We start from the raw sequence: 26,555 nt of genomic DNA, 5'->3' as shown, positions 1-26,555 counted from the left end.
CAACAACCTGGATGGATCCAGAGAGTATAATGCTAAAAGAAACACCATATGATTTCACTCATATATGGAATTTAAGAAACAAAATAAATGAACAAAAAAAAAATAGAGAGAAACCAAAAAACAGGCTCCTAATTATGGAGAACAAACTCCTGGTTACCAGAGAGGGGGTGGGGGGGGGGGGTGTAAAACAGGTGAAGGGGATTAAGAGTACACTTATGATGAGCACTGAGTAAAATATGGAACTGCTACATCACTGTATTGTCCACCTGCAACAAATACAACACTGTATGTTAACAACATTGGAATTAAATTTTTTTTAAAAGATAAATAAGATAAATATTAATGCTCTGAGTTAGAGAAAATGGCAAAGGAAAATATGGGGACGAAAATAGAACAGAGCCAACCATGAGGAGAAAAAAAGGATAGGAGTTAGATAAGAAAATAGAGAAGGTCTATAATGTCAAGTTTTTCACACCATTTTTTCAGAAGCAGAAAAACTGTGAGACTGGAACGACAGGTGATGACGAATACATCAGAGCTGGCTCTTCCAGTACGAAGGCTCACCCCTAGGCTTCTGTAAATTAAAGGTAATCATTTCTATCATCCCTACTTCAGGATTTTTTGAGGCTCAACATGAAATAATCAATGTCAAAGTCACCTGTATTGGGTCCAAAAGAATTCAAGCCTAATTCATAAGAGAGTACCTTTTATTACTCCTAATTGTTGTTTTTGTTTTCTAGAATGATGTTTCAGTATGAAATCTATTTGACAGTTTGGAAACCAGTTTCTACACACAGGTTCTATTTAATAGAAAGCTTTTCAAACCAAATAAAAACTGCACAAATATTATAACATTTACCTTACACACAGTCTCTAGTCCATAAGAATTTTCACCTCGACTAGAAGCACCACCAATTTTTTCTACTCTACTTATCACACCAAGAGAGGCATCTAAAACAAATGGGGGATCCTAAAGGAAGGAAAGAAAACAGCAATTAAAATGGAACAATTGATATGATGATCGTAATTAGAAATGCTTTAATTAAAAATGATCAAAAATGGACAAAACTACAAACCACACACAGAAGTACATGTAAAAAATCTAGTCCCACCAGTCTTACCCGTTCCATGCTTTTAAAATATAACCTGTAATTCGTGACAGTCAGAGTTCCTCGTACAGCACCAGTGAATGGACATATATAAGTCACATCTTTGGCTGCAAAAGCAAAGAGTCCACAGTTTACCATACATTGTGCACTTTTAAAAACTGCGCTCTCATCTTTTCACAAGTAAAATAATTCTGATTGCTATTCTAACCTGGGCTCAAAAATCACAGAATCAGTGACTCAAACAGAACTCAGAGGTCAAATCCAAGCTTCCGACCACATACCAGTCTGGGGAAGGGATGCAGAGTAAGTGGGAAGGACTGAAGAGGCAGAGAAAACACTTGCCCTTAGACAGAAGAGCAGGCTAGCTCCCCGCTGGATAAAGTTCTGTGTGGGAGTTGGAGTCGTGGCTGAAGGGTGATAGTGATGGTGGTTAACAAATGGAAATGTCTCAGGCCACAGACACCAGTCATCTTATAGTTTCTAGATCACCTCCCCAATCTGCTGGGCTTCTGGTCAGTCTAATTTATCAACATCCCTCCGAAAATACATCTGGAAGATCGAATACCAGAAACTCCTGACCTGATTATGTTTACAGGGAAAATACTGTAGGAGAAATGCAATGTATTCGAAATATAATTTCTTAGAAAAATAATAGAATAAGAGGACGTTGTATTTCTGACCAAGCTACTGATGTCAAACTTTGTAGAGAAATAATCACAAGCATTGTTCTATTACATGATTAACGATGAATCTACACAGCGTTATGCTTTTTTTAAACATCCATTAATGAAGCAGGATAACTCAGCTACCACTAGCTCAAAATAATATTTAACATGGTAGAGTTCATAATGCCCACTATGAGCTTTTTTACATCTTAAAATATTCATAAATCCCTGTGATGTCATTATAGCAGCCAATGAGCAAACAGAGGAATATCTTCATCACTCCAAGAAAGTAAGGCACAAGCAACAGCAACAAATTGCTAAGAATTGTCCAAGGGGCTTCTGGGAGAACTTAGGGACATAAAATACGTATTAATATGGTATTGCAACTTCCTGACTTGGCTTTTTACTCACCACTTTGGAGGACTGAATGCTTTGTATGGAATCTGAAATGAGACTGACCTTACAACAAACATTTCTAACCTTCAAAATAGTTCCCTTGGGAATGTTCAAGTATGAGCTACATTTTTTAAATCACTGTTTCCAATGCATGCTTCATTTAGAGGGAAGCTTTTAAAATTAAATAAACCCATCATTAAGGAAAGATACATAAACTTGCCTTCCATACATTTTCTTGCCCTTATAAATTTTTACCTCAATGAGAAAAGCTTTACTTAATGCTACTAAAACATTTCTGGATTCTTTCCAGACCCAGTTTCTTTACTCACACAAGAAAATCAATCTCATTATTCTATATGCTACCGCAAGATATGTCCAATGTTTTTGTTACACCTTACCCTTTATTCTAAAATCATGCATAAATTCATGAAAGTACTTCCAAAATTGTAAGCAGTATACACACACAAAGCGTTTCTATCTATGTTACTATTATCATCAGTCATTAGGTTCTGCTTCGTTCTGCCCACTTTATTGTTCCGCCTCAGGCTGGTGGCAGCTAAGTCACAATGAAGAGAGAATTTATGCCTATCAGGGTCTGTACCAAGTAGATGAGAGATTATGACCAGGAACCATTCCAGAGAAAATGACAATAGTAACAACCAGCATGGATGGCTTAGCACTGCATAGTTTATAAAGTATTTTTCACCTGTGTACTTCCTTTAACCTTCCTAATAAACCTTGCATATGAGACCTATAATTATACTTACAAAGTTTAGATGAGAGTACCAGGGCTCAGAGAATAGCCTAACGTTTCAGAACTAGTAACTAAGATTAAGACTTGAATGCGGTTCCTCTGACTACAAATTCGAATCTCTTTCCATCACGTCATGCAAAGCTAAACCACTAATATAGCGTAATCTGACTCCCGTGTTAAAGGTTGAAAGGTTGTAGTCTGGAGTTATCTCTACTCCTGATACACCCAGGCCACAATACTCTGATATTGTTACCTCCTTAAAGCATTCAGGTGATGTTCCTAACACTACTCTAACTTTTAAAAAATTAAACTGCAGATTTATATTAGACCAACTAAAAATCAAATGCCTTATCTACATGGATTAACATATTCTAGGTTACTCTAGCCTTACACTTTATATTAAACATAAATTTTTCACATAAGTCTACATAGATTATTTTGAATCAGAATATTTAATAGATTAGGTATTCCTCTGAATTTTGCAACACTAATCCCACCTAGTCGTACTGAGAGATTAGATTTACCAACCCTCTCAAATTTTCACCGAGTTCACAGAGGAAAGACCCATAATAGTTTCTGTGAGATGAGCTAAAGTGACCTTGAGAATACATATTATAAGGATATAAAATATACACAAATATAATATATGAGAGCATGCAATCTGTACAGAAAGAGAGGCACACAAACATACTCTAAGTAATACATTGAAGGGGAAATCCATCCAGCTGGAGGATCAGAAAACATCGAAACATCGAACATGGAAAACATGTTCCAGGAACATCGGCATGTGAGTTGTGCCCCAGTGACAGGTATCCTTTAGGTGGGGAGAGAGAGAGAGATGGCGCTCAATGCAGAGGAAGAACTGAACCCAAGATACAGAAGTGGAGAAGGAAAGTACTTTTGGGGAAAAAGGTAAATACACAGTCTGGCTCTCTCTACAGTGATACACTGTATCACACACTCTTCACTCTGCAAGTTCCCTCCTGGGTTCCTCTTCTAACAAGTATTGTAAACTGTTTACTAAAGCCATGTTCTTGGCTCCCTCCTCACTATATGCTCCAAAGGTTAATTTCCTCCTCTCATTTTGAATGGATATCTATGTTCTGATGATTCAAATCTGGTCTTCCAGTCCTGAACTCTCTCTTAAGCTCCTAAGATACCTCCACTTAATACCTTCACTTGAAGTTTCTCAAAGGTACATGAAATTCAATATACACATATATGACATCAATGACTCAGGACAGTTGAGAGAAAAAAAGAAATTCAAGAAATTCTTAGAGATTGAGTCCTCTGGATCTCACTGGATGTCAGAGTTCAGAAAAAAAAGTAGTAGTCTAGGATGATATATTGAGATTTCTGCTTTGAGTTAATGGACAACTGGTGTTAGTACTAACAGAGGGAGAGAAGAAAAGAAAAGGAGTAAATTTAGGGATAAAGGTGATGATTTCAGTTTGGGGGATGCTGGGTATAAGGGACATCTATACGATATCCAAGGGCATGTATATAGGACACAGGCATTTGTTTATATGCATTAGGAGAGAAGTTCACACTAAAAACAACACATTTTAGAGCCATCAGTAAATATATGGTAGGTAGAGCTACTAATTTAGATATGGTCAACCAAAAAGAGCAGGTAAGAAGAAAAAGGGAAACAGATCAAGGACAAAGTCCTAAAGGAGTATCGCTATTTAAAGGAACAGAGAAGCCAACGAGAGTTGGAGTGGTAACTTCAGAGTCTTTGATAAGGTTATTTATCACAGTGGAAATAGCATGTACTTCAGGCTCAGAAGAGCAAAACACTGTCAGTCATAAGACTCGCTGTAACATTACTAGCTATGTAATCTCCCTATGCCTTAGTTTCCTCATCTACAAAATGGGATTAAAGTCTTTCTCAGAAGATGTGAGGACGCTTACATGAGACAGTGGGCATTCAATAATGATAACCATTCTTATTATGTAATGTCCAATGCTGATAACATAGAATACTAACTTAGTAGCTCATCAGAACAAGAACTTAGGGCATACACGAGGCTGAGCAGGGAGCAAAAAATAAACTGGGGAGGTATTCAGTCAAGAGTTAAAAGCAAAAAGAAACATGTATCTTGCAAGAGCAAAGGAACTAAATGTACGGTAGGCAAGCCTTTTGACTTTCTTATTTTTACACGAGGGAATGACACCTCGCCAGGATAAATTAAGCATTTATTAAGTCCTTTTAAAAATTATAATTGAAATAAATGAAAGGTGGTGTTTCATTGGCTAGGAAACCATTTACTTTATTCTCTTAATTAAATACTTCTTATTTCAAGAGCGATGGTATTTTGTAGATTACCACACACATGTAATAAAGTAAAAGCCTGAGTACCAAAAAACAAAACAAAACAAAATTAAATGCTTGTTTCCAGTCCATACAATAAGTTAAGGCTTAGTTCTTTAGGATGCAAAAGAAAAGCAGCCATGGCAAAAGGTTTGCTTTGCAATGGAGATGAGATATTTTCATCCAAAACTCAGCCTAAGTTTATTCAGAGTAGAAAAAATAAAGGAAGCAGAACGTGTTTTGAGAAAAATTACTTGTACAAAGTGACAAGTCAATGTTTTATCTAGGCAAGCCAATATCTAACTGCAGTCATTTAAAATAATGAAGTTTCTTTAAAAAATTCCGCGACAGGGAGTGCCTGATTGGCTCAGTCAGTTGGGTGGCCAACTACAGCTCAGGTCATGATCTCTTGGTCTGTGAGTTCAAGCCCCATTGGGCTCTGTGCTGACAGCTCAGAGCCTGGAGCCTGCTTCGGATTCTGTGTCTCCCTCTCTCTCTGCCCCTTCCCTGCTCTTTGTCTCTCTCTCTGTCTCTCTCTCTCAAAACCAATAAACATTAAAAAAATTTTTTTTAATTAAAAAAATAAAAAATTTAGTGACAGTTGACAAGAAAAAGCCACCTACTTTCAATGAATGTAAAGCAAATGAATGTAAGGAGAAGCAGCAGGGTGTAATTCACTATGTATGTTTCCCAGTAGTCCAAGTACACACATGACCAGTAAGCGTAGTAGATCCAGGCTTACAGGACACACCAAATGCTAGGAAGACTGGCAGTAATGAGTGCAGTCAGACATAAGGTGTCTCGGACAGTGAGGCTGCTCTCTGTACACGGAGAGTATTGAACAGTCTGTATCCTCAGAAAGGAGAAGGAAATTCAACAAAAAATACCATTACAGACCCATGTCTTTAATATTTTCTCCTGGAAGCAAGGGTGGTTCTTCCATTTCTGCTAATTTGTTAGATTCCCTCAGGACCTGGAATGGAAAGGGGAGGAGGGAGCAAGAAAAGAAACATGTTTTATTCAAAGGCCAATTTTTCACACTGTATCACACACACTACCTGAAATCAAATTACAAAAACTATGGTGCTGGCACGTGCCACACGTGAAGCTGCTGTTTTTCTACAGGGCATTTACTGAGTGCCTACTTCATATGAGGTACCATACAAAACAGTTTACGTGTTTTCTCAATGAATCAATCCCACAACAGCCCTATAAGTGTAGGTCTTATTATCCTCATTTCGCAGATGAGGGAAAACAGGCCCGAAGTGACCATTAACTTCTTCAAGGCCACGTGGCTGACAAGTCAGAATCTAGATGTGAATCATAGTTTAGTGGACTGCAAAGCCCATGTGCTTTCCATTAAACCACGACCAGGGGCCGTAGTGCATTTAAACTCAGATAATATCAAGGTCTTATGCGGATCTAATGTTTAGAGAATTTGGAAATGATGGCGACAAAGTATCTTGTTGAAAAAGAGGTATTAATATATTACAATCATGACCAACAACTGTTATTGAATAGTTAGCTTACAAAGGATGCTACACTGGATTCCAAGGATGTAAAGATACAGATACACGGTTGCATAATGGATTTATGAAACAAGCAAGACACATACACACACATACACACACACACACACAATTGTCATATGCTAAATATAAATACATCCCCCTAGCTACCACAAGCCTCCCCACCTCCACCTCTTACACTTCTAGACAATAATCTTTATTGTCTCCAATTTTTTAGCTCATGTTAGTTCCTCAACATCCCGCAATGTGGTTTTGCCACCTAACCCAATCCTTCCGGGGAATCCACTTTCTTCCCAATAACTTTCTCATTATTATAGATAATGAACATTTCTCAGTCTTTATTTTTATCTCTCAACTACATCTGACCTCATCTAAAACTTGCCTTTTTTTTTTAATGTTTATTTATTTATTTTGGGGGGGGGGGGCAGAAAGAGAGGGAGAGAGAGAATCCCAAGCAGGTTCAGTGCTTTCAGCACAGAGCCCAACTCAGGGTTCGAACCCATGAACCATGAGATCATGACCTAAGCCAAGATCAAGAGTCAGATGCTTAACCGACTGAGCCACCCAGGCACCCTAACTTGCCTGCTTCTTGAAAGCACACCATCCTGTTAAACTCTTCCTTCTCTGACCATTCTTTTTCAATAAGCTTTATTTCCCTTTCCCCAACCTTCCCTGTTCTTCAGAGATTTGTCCACACCTCACTTTACTCACTTCCTGATATCTCATACGTTACCTATGGCTTCACCTAACTTCGGTCTATGCTGCCAGCTCAGATTTTTCTTGCACTCTAGGTTCCATTCAACCAACTGCTACTGTTCCTCCCCATCCAGATGTCCCCCAAACACCTTGAACTCCACAGATCTCAAGCTGACCTGTGTTCATACTTCACAAACGACACCAGCATCCATTTCGTTGCCTAAGTCACATCTGGGGGAGGGCTGAGCAGTGGTCTCTGTGCAGACTCAGGCATCCTGCTTCAACCTTGACTTGTTTCATTAGACTGAGAACCAACACCACTAGAAAAAAGATTCCCAAACACTTTTTAAGTAGCTTTTGACTTTTATTTCCTTTGGTCCAAAAAGCAGATGTAGAGTCTTCAAAAGTAGGTAAAAAGGAAGAGAAAACAATGTACTGCAGCCACTTTAAAGGTCACCTTCTGCAGGCCCTCAAACTCACTCAGGGCTCTCGTATGCATGAGCTCCTATCTGGCACTTACCACACCATCTACTTTCTTGCTACAGACTCTGAGAGAAGAGGTGTCATATCTTATACACTCTGAATACTGAATAGAAATATAACATGGGCCATATATGTGATTTTTAATTTTCTAGTAGTCACATTAAAAAAGTAAAAAGAGGGGTGCCTGAGTGGCTCAGTCGGTTAAGTGTCTGACTTCAGCTCAGGTCATTATCTCACAGTTCGTGAGTTTGAGCCCCACATTGGGCTTTGTACTGACAGCCTAGAGCCTGAAGCCTGCATCAGATTCTGTGTCTTTGTCTCTCTCTCTCCCCACTTGCATTCTCTCTCTCAAAAATAAGTAAACATTTAAAAAATTTTAAAGTAAAAAGAAACAGGCAAAACTGGTTTTAATATCTTTAATTTAATCCAGTAAATAAAAAATAAAATAAAATGACAATAAAAGTATTGTCATTTTGGCATGTAATATTTTTTTTTTAATTTTTTTTTCAACGTTTATTTATTTTTGGGACAGAGAGAGACAGAGCATGAACGGGGGAGGAGCAGAGAGAGAGGGAGACACAGAATCGGAAACAGGCTCCAGGCTCCGTGCCGTCAGCCCAGAGCCTGACTCGGGGCTCGAACTCCCGGACCGCGAGATCATGACCTGGCTGAAGTCGGACGCTTAACCGACTGCGCCACCCAGGCGCCCCGGCATGTAATATTTTTAAAAGTAGTAGGGGCACCTGGGTGGCTCAGTCAGTTAAGCAACTGACTTCAGCTCAGGTCATGATCTCGCAGTTTGTGAGTTCAAGCCCCGCATCGGGATCTATACTGACAGCTCAGAGCCTGGCACCTGCTTCAGATTCTGTGTCTCCCTCTCTCTCTGTTCCTCACCTGCTCATTCTCTGTCTCTCTCTCTCTCTGTTTCTCAAAAATAAGTAAATGTTAAAAAGAATTTAAAAATATATTTTTAAAAGTAGTAATGGGACATTTTATATCCTTTTATTCATATTTTTTTTTATTTTTTTACACTCTAGAGTGTATTTTATATTATAGCATATCTCAATCCAGGCCAGCTACATTTCAATCAGCTATATTTCTAGTGGCGCTCATACTGATCAGTACTAACCTAATGAATCTAATCTTCCTGATGATCAAGCGTTCTTTAGTTTAAGTCAGGTGCTTAGGGAAGACTAGACAAAAGGGTTAGACATTATTGTCATAGCCCAATGCTCATCTAAGGCCAATAAAGTAGGAACTACAAAGAACAAATTAATTCTGTTTAATAAACTTATAATCTAACCAAATTAATATTATACTTTTGAAAGTTTAACAATTTGTTTCATAAAGTAACCTTAATGCAATACCCAAAGAACTAAAATATATACACACACATATGATTTTTATATGCCACATTCTATAACTCCTAAAAGGTCATATTTTTGAATGGCATCTAGTTGCCAGTTCCTGATATAGCATTTTATGAAACCATAAAAAAAAAAAAAAAGGAAAGAATGAAGACAGAAGGAAGGAGAGACGAAGGATGAGGCAATGAAGAAGCAGAAAAACAGGATAAAAACTTGCAATATGAAAATATATAGACTTCCTGGGTTCAAATCCTGACCATGCCACATGCTAAGAACTCTTGGACAGAGTGTTCAACTCCTCTCTATGCTTCATTTTTCCCATCTATGAAATGATAATAGTCATGGTACCTCACAAAAATGTTAAATGAGTTAATACATTTAAAACATTTATACCAGTGCTGACATATAATATATACTTAAGTGTTTCTATTAATCGTCATAATAAAAATTCAGACCAACAACTGATAAGTGGAATCTGGTAAGAATTTCTAATTATGAAAACAACAGAACTGGATTGAAAGATACAAGTAATAACTAGCACACAGTATACAAAAGAACAAAAATCAAGCATGCTACACATGTGAAAGATCATATGAAATGCTTTATCTTTTGCCCATCATCTAACCACCTGACTTGGAAATACAAATATTGTATCACTTACAAAGCTGGGCAATAGTTGCTATACTGCACAGGTATACATCCTCGTAGCTGCCACAGTGTTGTTCCCATGACTTACTCTCTTCCTATATTTCTACACTCAGAAGAACACTGCACACCCCAGAAAACGTGTGTTGTAAACAGAAGTAGAGAGGGAGGCAGTTGTGGCACAGACACACAGTAGTACAGAAGGTGTAAGGTTTGTAAGTAAAGCTTTATCAAGTGAGAGGTGAGACCAGGAACTCATGCAGGCAGTCACGTTGAGAGCCATAGACTCTCTCACTCTTGTTCTGATGAGAATGTCAGAGAACAAGGCAACGAAGGGAAGCAAGTCAAGATCCCATTATCTGCCCAGAAAAGCTGCCCCCAGATGACAGATTTTTAACAGAAGGCATGCCCTAGAGGATATACAAAACAACTCACTTTAGAGCTGAAGATATAAAAAGGAACCCAAGTAAACAGAGCAGGGCCAAGGGCAATCTGGACCCTTTGTTGGCAAACACTGACTATGAACAAATCTACCCTTAAATAGAAGAGAAACAACAGGGCCTAGGGAAAAAAAAAAAAAAAAAAAAAAAGATTATTTGACAAGGACAAGGAGTACCAGCTTGAAGCTCAACAAAAAAGTAGTCTTCTGAAAAGAATTCTTTTAGGCATTAGTAGAAACATTTACAAGCTATCTGGCATACACCCAAAAGGAAATAAACCATATTCCCTAAGAAATAAAACAAAGATATAAGGACAGACACACGGAGACTAAGAGAAATGGTAAGATAAGGAATGATTGCAAAAATTAAAAACATAGTAACAAAATTTGTGTTGGAAATAATAAAGAACTGAGTTGATTATTCAGAAAACAGCATTTATGTTGAGGACAAACATGAAAACTGCTCTAAGAATCTGTAGGAAAAACAGATAAAAGAGGTTAAAGTATCAATAAAAGAATTCTATTTCCTGAAGGAAAAAAATCAAGAGCAATAATCCAATACATAAGTGAAGAACATGCTTTTGAAATGAACACAGGTTTTCTAAGTTTGTTGATCAAAATAGTTTACCATGTTCCACATAAAAGTCAATGACAGGTAGGTCTAAGTGAATCACAGCAAATTTTTTGAACTGTTAAGAATTAAGACAACCTCTGAGAATACAGGCCAAAAGAGAGAGGTGGGGGAGGGGGGATGTCATGTACAAAAACAAGATCAGGCGAGCTTCAATTTATCTGGTAAAACTATATTCTAGAAAACAGTAACAAAATGTTATCGGATCTTTGTGAGAAAAATGCTGTGACCCCTCTGACATCTTTGACGGCAACAGGAAGTTATTCTCAGATATGCCAGGCTACCAAAAATATAACCCACATGTCCTGCTTTTAAAAAAGAAAAAAAAAATTACCTGAGGTGGTAATTAAGCTGAAAAGGGGAAATCAAAATTAAAACTTACATATAAGAAATGCGAGGTATATAGTGAAGACTTCAGTTTTACATGTTAACTACCTTCCTGCCCCCCACCAAAATCCACTTACCGCTACCACAGTAACCTCTCTGAATCTTAGGTTCATCATTTATATTGAGATAATATCAACATCTACCTTACAGGTTTGTGAATATGAAATGAGACAGCTGCATCGTAAGGGGATTTGCAAGGTGCTATTAAAATGTAAAAAACACTTATTCACTTAAGAGAAGCATCACTGTAAGTTTTTACATCTCTTTCTACAATGGCCTAATCACATGGTGCTTTGTTCCTCTGCTCTAAAATAGACAGGGATTAATATTTGAGACAGCATGTCATAAATTTCCCTAACCCTTGAACTACTAACTTCTAAATTTAGCTACAAAACAGCAACCATCTTACGATTCTAGAGAAAACAGCAAGAAGAGCGATATCATCATGGCACCGTAAGATGGACCTCATTTTTTTTGCCCATTCACATCTAAAATTTGGCATCTATCCATGAACAACAACAAAAAATACCTCCATGGGAGCAATGGAATCCAGCACCATAGGTCAAGGGACCCTGGAGGAGTCTCACCCACTTGTGCATCAGGTAATAGGCAGACAGAACCTGGTACAGGCTGTGGAAACCGCAGGAGCCTGTGAACTGACTCCAAACCTCCAACCTAGCTATAGCACCCGGAAAACACTAACTTGGGCAGACACCCATGAGTGAGAAAGCCTTTACAGAAGTCCAGGACTCTGGAAGAGAAGTTCCAACACTCCACTGGAAGGAAAAGGAAAAAATAAAGTTTTGAATACATAAAAGTTGGTAAGAGGAACTTTGCCAGCATCACCCCTCCCCACAAGGTTCCACAGATCAAAGAAAAAGCAGGTGAGGGATCCTTCCCATAGGGGAAAAGGGAGAGGAGTGAGTGCCCAGCTTCTCCAGCAGGGGACACTGCTAAAGAAACCCATCTCTCTTCTGCGGCACCCAAAGATTTAAAACAAGAGCTCCATGATGTGGGGGAACGGAGGAGTTCAGGAAAGAGCCAGATAAGAATTTCAGAAGGCATTAAAGGGATGCAGTTCTCCATTCTGGACTCCAAAAGGAAGCCAACCCATGAGTCACTGGGAAAACCTCCTCCAAAGATGCCCTCATCTAAGCCACAGGAATGCTCAACATCCCAAGTACCAAGTCAATGACCTCCTCCCTCTGCAGCCTACAAAAGGAACCCCCATCAGGCCATCAGCAGACTTCTCAGTGGTAATCTAGCCAGCAGAGAATGAAATGATATATTCAAAGTATTGAAAGGAAAAAAATTGCCAGCCAAGAATACTTTATCCAGCAAAGGTGTCCTTCAGAAATAAAGAAGTAATAAAGACTTTCCCAGAAGAACAAATGCTGAGGGAGTTCATCACCACTGGATCTGCCTTAAAAAAAAAAAATGCTGAAAGGATGTTCTTGAAGCTGAAATGAAAAGATACTAATAGTAACATGAAAACAAAGCAAAATATACAATTCACTGGTAATGGTAAATATAATAGATTCAGAAAACTCTGATTCTATAATAGGATGGTATGTAAACACTTAACTATATTATACAGGTTAAAGGAAAAGAACATTAAGAATAACTGTAGACAGTATAATTTCTTCATGAATACACAACATAAAAAGAGGTGGGGTGCCTGGGTGGTTCAGCTGGTTGAGCATTGGACTCTTGATCCTGGCTCAGGTCATGATCAGGTTCATGAGCTCAATTCCCCCATAGGGCTCTGCACTTGTCCCTCTCCCTCTCTCTATGCTCCTCCACCCCCTTGCAAAGAAATTTTTAAAACTTAAAAAAAAGTGTTAAATTGTGACATTAAAAACAGAAAAGTATGGGGTTCATGGGTGGTTCAGTCCGTTAAGCGTCCAACTTGGGCTCAGGTGATGATCTCGCAGTTGATGAGTTCAAGCCCTGTGTTGTCAGGTTCTGTGCTGGCAGTGTGGAGCCTGCTTGAGATTCTCTACTCTCTCCCTCTTTCTCTGCCCCTCCCCCACTCACGGTTTCTCAAAATAAATGTTAAAAAAAAACTTTAAAAACAAACATAAAAGGTTTCATGCAATCTCTATCAAATTCCCAATGGCATTTTTCACAGAAATAGAACAAAAAAATCTTAAAATTTACATTGAACCACAAAAGACCCCAAATAGCCAAAGCAATCTTGAAAAAGAACAGAGCTAGAGGTATCACACTTCTTGATTTCAAACTATATTACAAAGCTGTAATAACTAAAACCATATGGTACTGGCATAAAAACAGACCCAAAGATCAGTGGAACAAAATACAGAGCACAGAAATAAACTCACACATATACAGCCAATTAATTACAATAAAGTTGCCAAGAATATACAACAGGGAATGGACATTCTCTTCGATAAACGGAGCTGAGGAAACTGGGCAGCTATGTGCAAAAGAGTGAAACTGGACCCTCTCTTATACCATACACAAAAATCAACTCAAAATGGATTAAAGATGTGAACGTAACTTCTAAAACCATAAAACTCCTCGATGAAAACACAGAGGGTTTTAGCTCCTTGACACTGGGATTGGCAATGATTTTTTAGATCTGATACCAAAAGCAAAGGCAACAAAAGCAAAAATAAACAAGTGGAACTATACCAAACAAAAAAAGTTCTGCACAGCAAAGGAAACCAGGAACAAAATGTAAAGGCAACTGACTGAATGGGAGAAAATATCTGCATATCTGATAAGGGGTTAATATTTAAAATATATGAAGAACTCATGCAACTCAACAGTGTATTTGGAAATTTTTATGATAAAATATTAGGTGGGGGTGGAGTAAGGATTTTAAACTTGACCAGTCATGTAAAGGAAAATTACTGCAGGTCTCTGATAAAGGTAAATGGCACAGTCAAGAACATGTACAAAACTAAATATGATAAAGATGAAATTATAATAATCTAACAGAAAAATATCAAAATCCTGGATTATTCTGTGGTAGTAGAAATAAAAAGGAATATTTGCCACTTGTTGGAAGAAGTGATCAAATTTGACCCTAGGTTTATGAAACAAACACAAGCAATTATTTGAGTAATACTGGATGGTTTTTACTTGAGAAGAACTGTATCCCAGATATGTCGGTAATAGAAGAAATACAGATTCAACAAAGAGAGGAGTCAAGGTCAAAACAAGAGGACCACGCAAAAACAACAGAGGTCTATCTTCCTAAAATGGGGGCTGGGGCACGAAAACAGCCAAGCCAGACTGATTCATTAGGTTTTTCTGCATTAACATGGACATATCTTTGGTATAGAAAAAGTCATAGAACTCTCAGATGAGAGGAGGAGAGAAATCCCTTGGAATACATAAAACCTGGTACAGATGAGATCCCAGCCTGCCTCAGGAGCTCTGGATGCCTATCAATAAGACAAGATGATGTAAGGTCTGCTCTTTGGTACCATTTAATATAATATTTAACCATTTTCTTATTACCAAGAAAAGTCTATTCATCATATTAAAATCTTACTGGTGAAAAAAAAACCCTACCAAACAGACTAAAATTTATAATTCTTTTATTCCCAAAACATAATCAGTTCAGTTCTGCTCTCTCTCCAATGATGTCATTGTTCCCCATTTTCTTCTATACCCACTTAATCAAATTATTTTCAAACTGCTCAGTAACTTTCCATGTGACTTTAAACCACCTCCCTTTCTCTCCCTCTCTTCCCCTTTCACTCCAATCAGGAAATTACTATAAAGGAAATTCAGAAACCTTGTGTATAATGATGATCTGGAAGGGAGCAGGTTTATGGGTCAGTTTTCACATGGAATGTCAGATGACAGAAAAACAGGAAAGAATATTTTGGAAATCTGCAAAACACTACATTATAATCACCTGAAAGGGAACAATGAGTCTGTAGAAATTACAAACTATCCTCTCTAGTTTCTTTATACACTCAAACTGTGAAGGAAAAAATTAAGTATCCATTCTTCATTGGATAATTCTTGTAAAAAGCTTTTTTAACATCAATTTTACTTTATTTTTTGCACAACTTGACTGACAAACCACAAAGTAGGCAAACCATACAAACAAAATACTGAATGGGTAGAGCCACAAACTGGCATCTGGGATAAATCTTACTGGTTACATATTTAAAAGCACAAATTTGAGCACAGGATAGCCCTTTCTTATTATAACACTGCCAAGGACAATCTGGTTTTCTGTTGAAACCACAACTACCAAGAGCTGGATAACATATCACCATCAACGATTCAACAACAAAAAAGGGTAAGTATCTAAAGAGGAACAGTCTGGCAAGCACCATTTCATGCTATGAGTTGAACTGTTGTGTCCTCCTCTCCCCAATAAGGATAGGTTGGAGTCCTGACTGACAGTCTATGGGGATGTGACCTTATTTGGAAATATGGTCACTGTAGATATAATTAGTTAGGATGAGGATATATGGGAGTAGAGTGGCCCCTAAATTGATATAACTGCTGTCCTTATAAGACACAGAGATACAGGGTGAATGCCATGTGTAGATGGAGGCAGAGATTGGAGTGATGGATCTACAAGCCAAAAAACACCAAGGAAAATTGGCCTTCACCAGCAGCTAGGGGAGAGGTACAGAACGGATTCTCCCCTAGAACCCTCGGAAGAAACCAATTTTGTCCCCTTGATTTCAGATTCTAACCTCCTAAAAAAAAAATTGTTTCCCATACTCTCAACACTTCTGACACTGGGTTTTTCCATAGGAAACAATTCTCCAAATCTCAGTGGACACCAGCTGGGTGTCCTACAATCCAATTATTACATTAACACCCACAAGTAGCACAGAACCCACATGCTAAGGGCTCAGTCCACAAGACTGCCCCCACTTGAAGCACCAATCTCAAGCCCTAGACTGTCACCTGTACTTCTGACCAGTCATCCATGAATCAGGTTCCCATGACTCCCTTCCCAGGTTCAATAATTTGCTAGAATAGCTAATAAAACTCAGGGAAACACTTTACAAACTACATTTGCCAGTTTATTATAAAGGATACAAGTGAGAAACAGCCAGGTGGAAGAGGCCCAAAGGCAAAGCACAAGGTAAGAGGATGGATGTAATTTCCATGCCCTCTCTGGACAGGCACATCATCGCCCTCCCAGCACCTCTAGATATTCACCACTCCAGAAGCTCTCCAAACCTCTTCAGTTGGGATGTTTTTATGCAGGCTTCATTACTTAGACATGGCTGATCCAATCACTGGGCCATTAATTATTAAATCAACCTCCAGCCCCTCTCCCACTCCCAGAGAAGGGAGTGGGGCTAAAAGTTCCAAACCTCTAGTTGCTTTGGTGAGGTTTGGTTCCCCCTGACAATGAGGCCCCCATCCTTAGAGGCTTTCCAAAAGTCACCTGGCTAACATTAACTCAGTATGGCTGAAAGGGGTGTGTTATAACAAAAGATGTTCCTTTCACTTTTATCACTCTGGGACTGCTTCAGGAACCAGAAACAGAAACCAAGTATTAGAATAAAAGATCTTCCTATGGCTTTTATCACTTAGTAAATTACAAAGGTTTTAGAAGCTCTGGCCAGGAGCTGAGAATGAAAACCAAAATATATATTTCCTATTATATATAGCACAATATCACACTCCAGAACTGTGAAAAAAATAAATTCCTGTGTTCTAAGCCACTCAGTTTGCAGTGCTCTGTTATAGAAGCCCTAAGAATGAATACACCTAATATCAGGAAAATTTTTCAACTTTGAATCTTGAATCAAATTTAAAAAAAATTTTGTTAATGTTTATTTATTTTTGAGAGAGAGACAGAGTGTGAGCGGGAGAGGAGCAGAAAGAGACCCAGAATCTGAAGCAGGCTCCAGGCTCCTTGCTGTCAGCACAGAGCCCAACACGGGGCTCAAACCCATGAACTGCGAGATCATGACCTGAGCTGAAGTCGGATGCTTAACAGACTGAGCCACTGGTGCCCTTTGAATCAAATTTTGAATGCAAGCTGTTCATAACTGTGAAAACTTGGAAGCAACCAAAAAGTCTTTCATACAATGAACGGATAAGCAAACAATGGTACATCTATGCAAAGAAACATTATTCAGTAATAAAAAAAAAAAAATGAGGGCCACCTGGGTGGCTCAGTTGGTTGAGCCTCTGACTGTTGATTTTGACTCAGGTTATGATCCCAGGGTCATGGGATCAAGCCCCACATCAGGCTCCATGCTGAACATGGAACCTGCTTAAGATTCTTTCTGTCTGTCTGTCTGTCTCTCTCTCTCTCTTCCCCTCCTCCCCCTCTCCCTCTCCCCCTCTCACCTGCTCGTGCTCTCTCTTACTTAAAAACAAGGTGGGGGGGCACCGGGGGGGCTCCGTCAATTGAGCAACTGACTCTGGATAATGGCTTAGGTCGTGATCTCTCAGGGTCGTGAGATCAAGCCCTACACTGGACTCCACACTGAGCAGAGTCTGCTTGGGATTCTCTCTGTCTCCCTCTCTCTCTGTCCCTCTCCCACTTGTGCTCTCTCCTCTCTCTCTCTCTCTCTCTCTCTCTCTCTCTCTCTCTAAGTAAACTTTAAAAAAAATGGGTTATCAAGACAAAAGAAGAAACAGAGGAACCTTAAAGGCATACCATTGAGTGAAAGAAGTCAATCTGGCTATGTGTTAGAGGATTTCAACTATATGACATTCTGAAAAAGGCAAATGTATGTAGACAGTAAACAGATGAAGGGTTGCCAGGGGTTCAGTGAAAGGGAGGGAGAGACAAATCGGTGGGGCACAGACATTTTAGGACAGTGAAACTACTATGCATGATACAGTAATGGTGGAAACGTGTCACTATACATTTGTCAAAACCCACAAGCTGTGCAACACAAAGAGTGAACCCTTATGTAAACTAGGGATTTTAACTAAGAATAAAGTATCAGTATTGGTTTATCAGTTGTAACAAATGTGCCAAATTAATACACCATGTAAATAACAGGAGATGAGGGAGGGGTATTATACGGCTGCAGGGTATTAGACGGGGGAGGGGAAAATACGACTATTTTCTTATAACTGAGAACACTAAAAGAACCACAATAATGACTACTAACCATTAGCAACATCATTTTATAACAGAAAACAGATATTTAAAACCAAAAAGTTAGGAGGATATACTCTTGTAATACAGAACAGTCTTTCCTCAATAAAAGATGGCTCGTAACAGAATATCTGTCAAAAATGAAACAGAAGTAGATAAGTAGACCGATAAAATATTATCTCAATTACTTTCATTTCGCCTCACACCAAGGAAAATATCATGAACTGGCCTAGTTAACGTACTGCTTTTAGAAGATCATTATTCATTTAGTGTTTCTAATACCCCAGAAGAGAAGTAGTAGTGCTATTCCCATTTATAAATGGAGTAACTGCCCCCTGTAGAAGTTAAGCAACTTTTCCAAGGTGGCATACACCTTGCAACAGCAGCTGAACTTGAACAGAGGTAGGACTGTCCTAAGATTATGATCACAACATAACAGCATCCTAGAGCAACCGCACAGCAAGCAACTGACATGACGGATCGCAGGCTGAGAAAGAGATCAGGACCAGAGACAAGGGGTGGAAGTCATCCATAAAGAAACAACAGCTGGAGCTATGAGAATAAAAGAGAGCGCAAGGAAGAAAGAAGAAGGGAGCTGGGAGGTGAACGAGGGCTGAAGGGAACACTGTGGTCACCTCTTTGGCTGAGGAGAAAGGAATAGGAAAGTGTACAAAGGACGGGCATCAGAAAAGAAGGAAACCAAAATCTGTCACCAGGTTTGACATCTGGGGCCATCATCTTTGACTTCTACCTCCCCCTGATCTGCAACATTCAGGCAGCTTTAACACATTACAGCCACATCCTAGTACCTGTCCTTTATCAATTTTCACTTGGAATCATTCAAAGAGCCTCCAAACATGTTTCCTCGTTTCCATTCTACTTGCCTCTAATTAATACTACCTCCTTGTGTATCCACAGCTTCTTTACTCCTCCCCCCAACAATTCCCAACAGATGGGCACTTATACACACTGTTTGACTCTTGATTTTTTTAACTGCCTTGAATATACTTTCACATTAACACATGGAGATCCACCTCTGTTTTCCGAAGACTGCATAGTATTCAATTAAAAACATATAAATTAGTCATCACCCCACCAAAAGACATTTTCTATTGTTTCCAGACTTTTGTTATTACAAATTTTAGAATCAGCCTGTCAGTTTTAACCATATTACTTACAGAATAAACAAAAATTAAAATCTGAAAAATATTGAGCATTTTTTTAAAATTTTTATTTATTTTTGAGAGAGAGAGAGAGAGAGAGAGAGAGAGAGAGAGCGTGAGCTGTGGAGGGGCAGAGACAGAGAGGGAGACACAGAATCAGAAGCTAGCTCCAGGCTCCAAGCTGTCAGCACAGAGCCCGATGCGGGGCTTGAACTCACAAACTGTGAGATCGTGACCTGAGCTGAAGTCAGACATTTAACCGACTGAGCCACCCAGGCGACCCTATTGAGCATTTCTGTCAAACAACAAGGTATGTCTTTCCATTTAAGTATTCTTTTATATTATTCAGCAGAGTTTTAAAATTTCTACATATACCTTAAGTTTACTCTTGGATATTTTATATTTTTTAATTGTTCTTATAAATAGGATCTTTCCCTCCCTGATATTTTATAAGTATTTTCATAAGAGAAAGCTGTTGATTCTTACATATCAAACTTGGCTTTTAGTATGTCCATTATTTTTTTGTTGAAAGTTGGACATGACGACTAGGTAAAAAGTACTTGATACGCAGGCCTTCAGTGATGTGGTGGTAAGGTGTGGAGGTGGGAGGGGAAGTGTTCTGTAGTCCTAGGACTAAGTCCTATAGTTGTCAGTCTTTCAGTGAGCTTGTGCCCCTGGGTTGTGACACTCACAAGTTCTTAAGTCCCCACACCCACATCTCCCCAACCCTGAAGGTGGCTGACTAGGGGGTACTAGAATTTGTATTTCTCTTCCCCCAGGCAGAAGACTAGAGGAGGCTGGAGTTGGGTATTTCCCTTCTCCCAGGTCAGGTAGGCTCTGACAAAATCAGGCAGGATAGGCTAGTAAAACAGTTTCTCTCAAGGGCAGGCCTTATCCAAACAACAAACAAACAAACAACATTTTGGGGGTGCATGGGTGGCTCAGTCAGTTGAAGCATCCAACTCTTGACTTCGGCTCAGGTCATGATCCTGGGGTTTTGGGATCGAGTCCCACATCAGGCTCTGCACTGAGCGTAAAGCCTGCTTGAGATTCTCTCTCTCTCTGCTCCTCTCTCCCCCCTTCTCTCTCTAAAAATAAATAATTTTTTTTAAAAAGAGAGAAAAACAGAATGTTTTGAACATATTTCAAACTGGCTGTTTTTCCCCTCCCTCTGCCGAGGAGCAACAGAGATTTTTCTCACTCTTCAGTGTGAGAACCTGGTAGGGTTTTTGTAGGTAAAACTCACATAAGTATATAGAACTAGTGTAGGGGTTCCCTGGAGTTCTTAACTCTCAGATTTGTCCATACTGAGCCCCCAGCAATTCATCAATTACAGTTGTTTTGATACTGGTTCCTGAGAAGGTTTCTGCTTGTGGGTTTCTGCTCTACCCATCTGTCCCATTTGGAGGTCAGCTATCTGCCCTGTGACCTCAGTTCTCTGAAGGATCTAAGAAGAGTTGTTGACTTTCAACTTGTTCTGCTTTTTACTTGTTAGGACAGAGTGATTGATGACTTCCAAACTCCTTTTTATAATCAGTCATTTAGTTAAAGTCTTTTGTTTCCAATAATTTTCACTCAATTTTCATTTCCAGGTAAAAGATATGCTTATTTTGCCTCTTCCTTTTCAATAATATGCCTACCATGCATTTCTCTTATCTAATTGCATTGGACAGTACTTACGTGCAATGTTAAATAACACACGCATGATAGCAGGTAATCTTATCTTGGTCTTTAGTAGGACTACTTCTACTAATTTAATATTTTACTATTAAGCAAGATGCTTACATAAGTATTTACCTATTCTTTTCTAATTAAAAGTTCTAAAAACCTGAAATAGATGTTGAATTTTACCAAATACCTTTTTATGTGCCTTTTCTCTCTATATAAAGATGATTATATGGAATCTTGTGTGTGTTATAACAGAAATTCTATCAGCAGCACTTTCATTATGCTTAATCTTGAAGTCTGAAACACTTCTTGTCTTCTCCAGAATCAGCGCCATGTTAATTAGTATTCCACTTAATTAAATAACCTTTAGGTGCATACATTTTTCCTAATCTCCTCAATATCAATTGAATACAGTCAATATTATTTCTGTTGCATCATGAACATGTTAAATATGCTTTCCCATTTATCAGCTTTTCATACTTTCTAATTTTTAAACAATCTCTATTATGTTTCTATTATAATTATTTGGCTCTTTTTACTAAAAATTTTAAGATATTTGGAGATTTTATTCTTTTAAGCCTTAAGGAGGTTAATAATATCTTCAAACCACATCAAGTTAATTACAAACCCAATGAACACACCATAGATGGAGTACAGTAGGCAAGACATTACTTACTAGAGCCTAGCCAATTGCTGGTAACATAAACTTGTGGTGAGCAGAGCTGAGGATCTTTTACTCTGATACCCAATCTTGTAAATGTCAAAGTAGAATTCTTTTTTTTTTTTTTTTTTTTTTTTAAGTAGACTTCACACCCAGTGTGGAGCCTAGCATGGAGCCCAATGCAGGGCTTGAACTCAAGACCCTGAAATCAAGACCTGAGTCAAGATCAAGAGTCAGACACTTCACCAACCAACCTACCCAGGCGCCCCTAAAGTAGAAATTTTTATGGAAGAGTCTCTGTGTACCAAATACTAAGAGTACGAGTAGTAAAAGTTCTGGTGATTTTAATTTTTTCCTTAATCCTATTTCTATTTCCCACAAATTTTTATTTCATTATACTACTTGTATAATAAAAAAAAAAAAAACTAGTGTTGTTATAAAAGATACAAAATCTTACAAAAGAGAGTTAATGGTAATTTTGGGGAGAAAAGTTGCAGTAAATGGAAATCATGACAGTTTGGACTGAAATCATTTCCCTATTAAGGATGAATATGAGACCACTGTGAATATTTTCAGGTGGATTTTGGTGGTTCTTTGATGACAGAGGTGAATTAGTGACTGCCTTCTGTCTTGTTTCTCTTCCAAATTTTCCTAATTTCTTCAAAGTTTTTTTCAACATTTTCTGATTATTATCCAAATATCTCCTATCAGGAAAAAAAAAAAAAGATAATGGACTGGAATCACCTGATGGGGCTGAGTCTATTATTAACATACTGACCATGATCTGTTTCACTGAAAAGTAGAAGGAAGTACATTCCAGATGTGTGAGCTAGCATGAACGGAAGTAGGAATGAGCACATGATGTTTAAGGGACGATAACAAGAATCCCTATCTGAAGTGGTGGGCTTATGTTTCTGAAAAGATGGACATACAGTGTGACAGCTTTGATGGGACCAAACAGGGAGAACCCTGAACACAAGGCTTAAAAGTCTCCACTTTCTCAGAGAAACAGGGATCCCCTTGAAGAATTTTTAAACAAGGGTATCATATTATGAAAGTGATGTCAGAGGAGGATTAGCCTTATGGTGGTGCATTAGCTGAAGCAGAGAAAGGCAAGCCTACCAGACACAACAACTAGGGGACTATTAACAATGGAAAGTAGGGGCGCCTGGGTGGCTCAGTCGGTTAAGCGTCAGACTTCAACTCAGGTCACGATCTCGCGGTCCGTGAGTTCGAGCCCCGCATCAGGCTCTGGGCTGATGGCCCAGAGCCTGGAGCCTGCTTCCAATTCTGTGTCTCCTTCTCTCTCTGCCCCTCCCCCATTCATGCTCTGTCTCTCTCTCTCTGTCTCAAAAATAAATAAACATTAAAAAAAAATTTAAAAAAAAAGAATGGAAAGTAAAGAGGAAAATGAGTAAATAACTTTGTATTTCTCATTCTCTTCTACTGATTCAGTCAACAAATTTTTCTTGAGTACCTTCCACATTCTAGATAGTGAGTTCTAAGAATACAACAGGAAATATGACAAACATGTCTGCCCTCAAGGGGCTTATAGTATATTCTTTTTTCTTACCCAATAAATTTATTTTTCTTTAAATTCTTCTTTTTGTAAATGCCATCCAAATACTTTCTCATAAGCATTTTTAAATGCAGCAGCACCTTATTTACCTATAATATAAACTTTAGAATGTTCTGCTTTAGAATATTTTAGAATGTTCTGCCCTCTTTGCTCCCAAGGGATCTTCATAGTATCTATCATGTAATAATCACTGATTTGCTTACCTCCTTTCCCGCTACATGACTCTAAGCTTCATGCTGGCAGAAACCACATCTTACTATACACTGTTTCCCCATAACACTCCAGAAATTTCAAGAGAGTGCAGTGAGTTAGTGAACAAATGCACAGATTTTATTTGGAACTCTGAATAAAATAGAGAATTTCCTTCTTTCATTTCCCAGATGTAGCTAACAAGTGGTTCCAAGAGACATTCAATTAGGGGTGCTCCTCAAACTTTTCCACCAATGAAACAAAGCAAATGAGAGGGCAAGGTTTCCAGTGCCCCAGGGAGCTCCAGGCTGCAAGGGGCTGCAAGTATAAAATAGCTGTTTTAAGTCACCTTTATTCAGGCACTATTCTGTGCAGTAGGGATATAACCAGGGTTCCTGCCTTTGTAGACCTTAATATAAGACAGAGGTCAGAAAAACATAATCAATAAACAAGAAAAGGTCCTTACTTACTACTTTAGCACAATAAAACTTTTTATTTTTTCTATAAATAAAACTTTTAAAATCTATTTTTTATTGAATAATAATCTTTTATGGCTAATATTCTAGGTCTTATTTACAAATTCATTCCTGATACAAGTTATACAGATATTATCACATATTTTCTTTTAAAATTTTAAAATTTTCATTTTCAATTTTAGGTTTTTAATCTAATAAATTCATTGTTTGTGTATGTGTGAACTTTTTGTTATTTCAACACTGATTACCAAATTCAGCACTGATTAAACGTTGAAAAAAAAAAATTTAAAAAAAAAAAAAAAGGGGGCGCCTGGGTGGCACAGTCGGTTAAGCGTCCGACTTCAGCCAGGTCACGATCTCGCGGTCCGGGAGTTCGAGCCCCGCATCGGGCTCTGGGCTGATGGCTCAGAGCCTGGAGCCTGTTTCCGATTCTGTGTCTCCCTCTCTCTCTGCCCCTCCCCCGTTCATGCTCTGTCTCTCTCTGTCCCAAAAATAAATAAACGTTGAAAAAAAAAATTTAAAAAAAAAAATTCAGCACTGATTACCAAACAGTTCATTCTTTCCCCATTGATGTGTTATACCATCTCTGTCATATATACAGAACTGCTAAAATATCATTCTTGAACTTTGTCATGTGTCTCCTTCAACTATTCCTGTCCTAATTATGTTAGCTTTACAATGGATTAAGTGAATCCCCCCTCTTCATTTTTCCTCTTATGTAATCTTGACCTTTTACCTTTCCATATAAATTTTAGGATCAAGCTGCCAACTTCTGCAAGACAAACTTTTAAATTTGGTTTGAAATTATATTGCAGTAACAGACATATAGTAAAAATATTTGACATCTCCAGGCTATTGTGTCTACTCATCTATTAATTTAGATTTAAGTTCTTTAACAAAGTTTATAACTTTCTCCATAAAGTTCTTGTACATCTTTTAGTAGCTGTATCCCTGAGTAATGTAATTTTGTTGCTCCTGTGACTGGAAATCTTTTTATTTTTATTTATTTTTAATATTTTAATGTTTATCTAGTTTTGAGAGAGAGAAAGACAAAGTACAAGCGGGGTAGGGGCAGAGAGAGAGGGAGACACAGAATCCGAAGCAGGCTCCAGGCTCTGAACTGTCAGCACAGAGCCCTATGCAGGGCTTGAACCCACAAACTGTGAGATCATGACCTGAACTGTAGTCAGACGCTTAACCAACTGAGCCACCCGGGGGCTCCCTGGAAATCTTTTTAAAATCACACTGTGTAAACATTTTTGCTAAGTTTCAGAAGCATGATTTATCTTTTTAAAGTTATCTTGTATCCAGCAACAGAGCTGGCAGTTTACATATAGATTTTTTCCTAAATTTTCCATATGGACAATCATGTGTAAATAAAAAAGGCTTTCTTTCTTCTTTTCATTTCTTATATAACTTATTCTTTTCTTACTTCACTGGCTAGGAATTCTAGCATCAGGTTTCTTATATACATATAAAGGATATGCTTCTAACATTTCCCCACTAAGTATAAGGCTTACTGTAGAGTTTTGATGGGTATCCTTCATCTGGCTAAAGTTGTTCTTTTCAATTCCTAGGTTCTCAAGAGTTGATGCTGGTGTGAGGGGTAGTGGTGTTAATCATGAATAAGTGCTAACTTCAATCATTTTTTTCTCTGGCTACTGAAATGATTATATGTAATAGACAACTATTCACTGTCTATCTAACATCTGTTCTATGAGTTGTAACTCATTCTGGCTGCATGTGCATACTCTCAGAACATATCAATACTACATTCATGAACACATTCTAGATAAGAAATAATCCAATTATCTCTGACCTTCGTTTCATAAAGAAAATATGAATAACAAATTTTAAAAAGATAATCAAATTTACTTGATTTAAGCCTATTAAATATTGTAAGATAAGGGCAAATGGCTAAAAACAAAACCTAGAATTTTACAACTTTTACCTCATATATATATATACATGTTTATAATATAGAACATATGACATATATTCTAAGATCAAACAGGCCTTCTAAAATAAAGGGATAACAGACATAAAATACAATTCCATTTCAATATTTGATTTTGGATCACAGATAAACATTTTTATAAGTGCCCTATCACATCCATCACAAAGGAAAAAAAAATGCTGCATAGCCCGACGTTCAAGTTATCTTTTAATTACCACCATTTAAGGAACTTACTTTAACTAAAACCCAATGCTATACAAATTGCACTTTATAAATAAATAGAGCTGTGGGTTTGAATCTTAAAATCCTACATTTCATGGAAATTATTTTAGTCAGCAAATAAACCAACCAGACGCCAAGCTTCCTAGGTTC

General features: G+C 38.1%; 1 protein-coding gene across 6 annotated transcripts in view; it reads right to left on the bottom strand.

The window, feature by feature from the left end:
- The window catches only part of MTMR2 (myotubularin related protein 2), a 119,117-nt gene that overhangs the window by 46,342 nt on the left and 46,220 nt on the right, over window positions 1-26,555 (bottom strand). For 4 of the 6 annotated variants that reach the window (XM_030330836.1, XM_030330838.2, XM_030330839.2 and 1 more), the window contains 3 exons: window positions 6,136-6,211; window positions 1,122-1,216; window positions 860-970 (listed from right to left, as the gene is read on the bottom strand). In XM_030330836.1, the coding sequence (XP_030186696.1) occupies window positions 860-970; window positions 1,122-1,216; window positions 6,136-6,211 (282 nt within the window). Of the gene's footprint in view, window positions 1-859; window positions 971-1,121; window positions 1,217-6,135; window positions 6,212-26,555 lie in introns of those variants that run through there. The other 2 variants (XM_030330842.1, XM_030330841.1) reach the window with 2 other exon arrangements.

This window comes from Lynx canadensis, chromosome D1 (assembly GCF_007474595.2).
Source record: "Lynx canadensis isolate LIC74 chromosome D1, mLynCan4.pri.v2, whole genome shotgun sequence".
Taxonomy (NCBI): domain Eukaryota; kingdom Metazoa; phylum Chordata; class Mammalia; order Carnivora; family Felidae; genus Lynx; species Lynx canadensis.
This window is presented reverse-complemented; position numbering and strand designations above follow the sequence as displayed.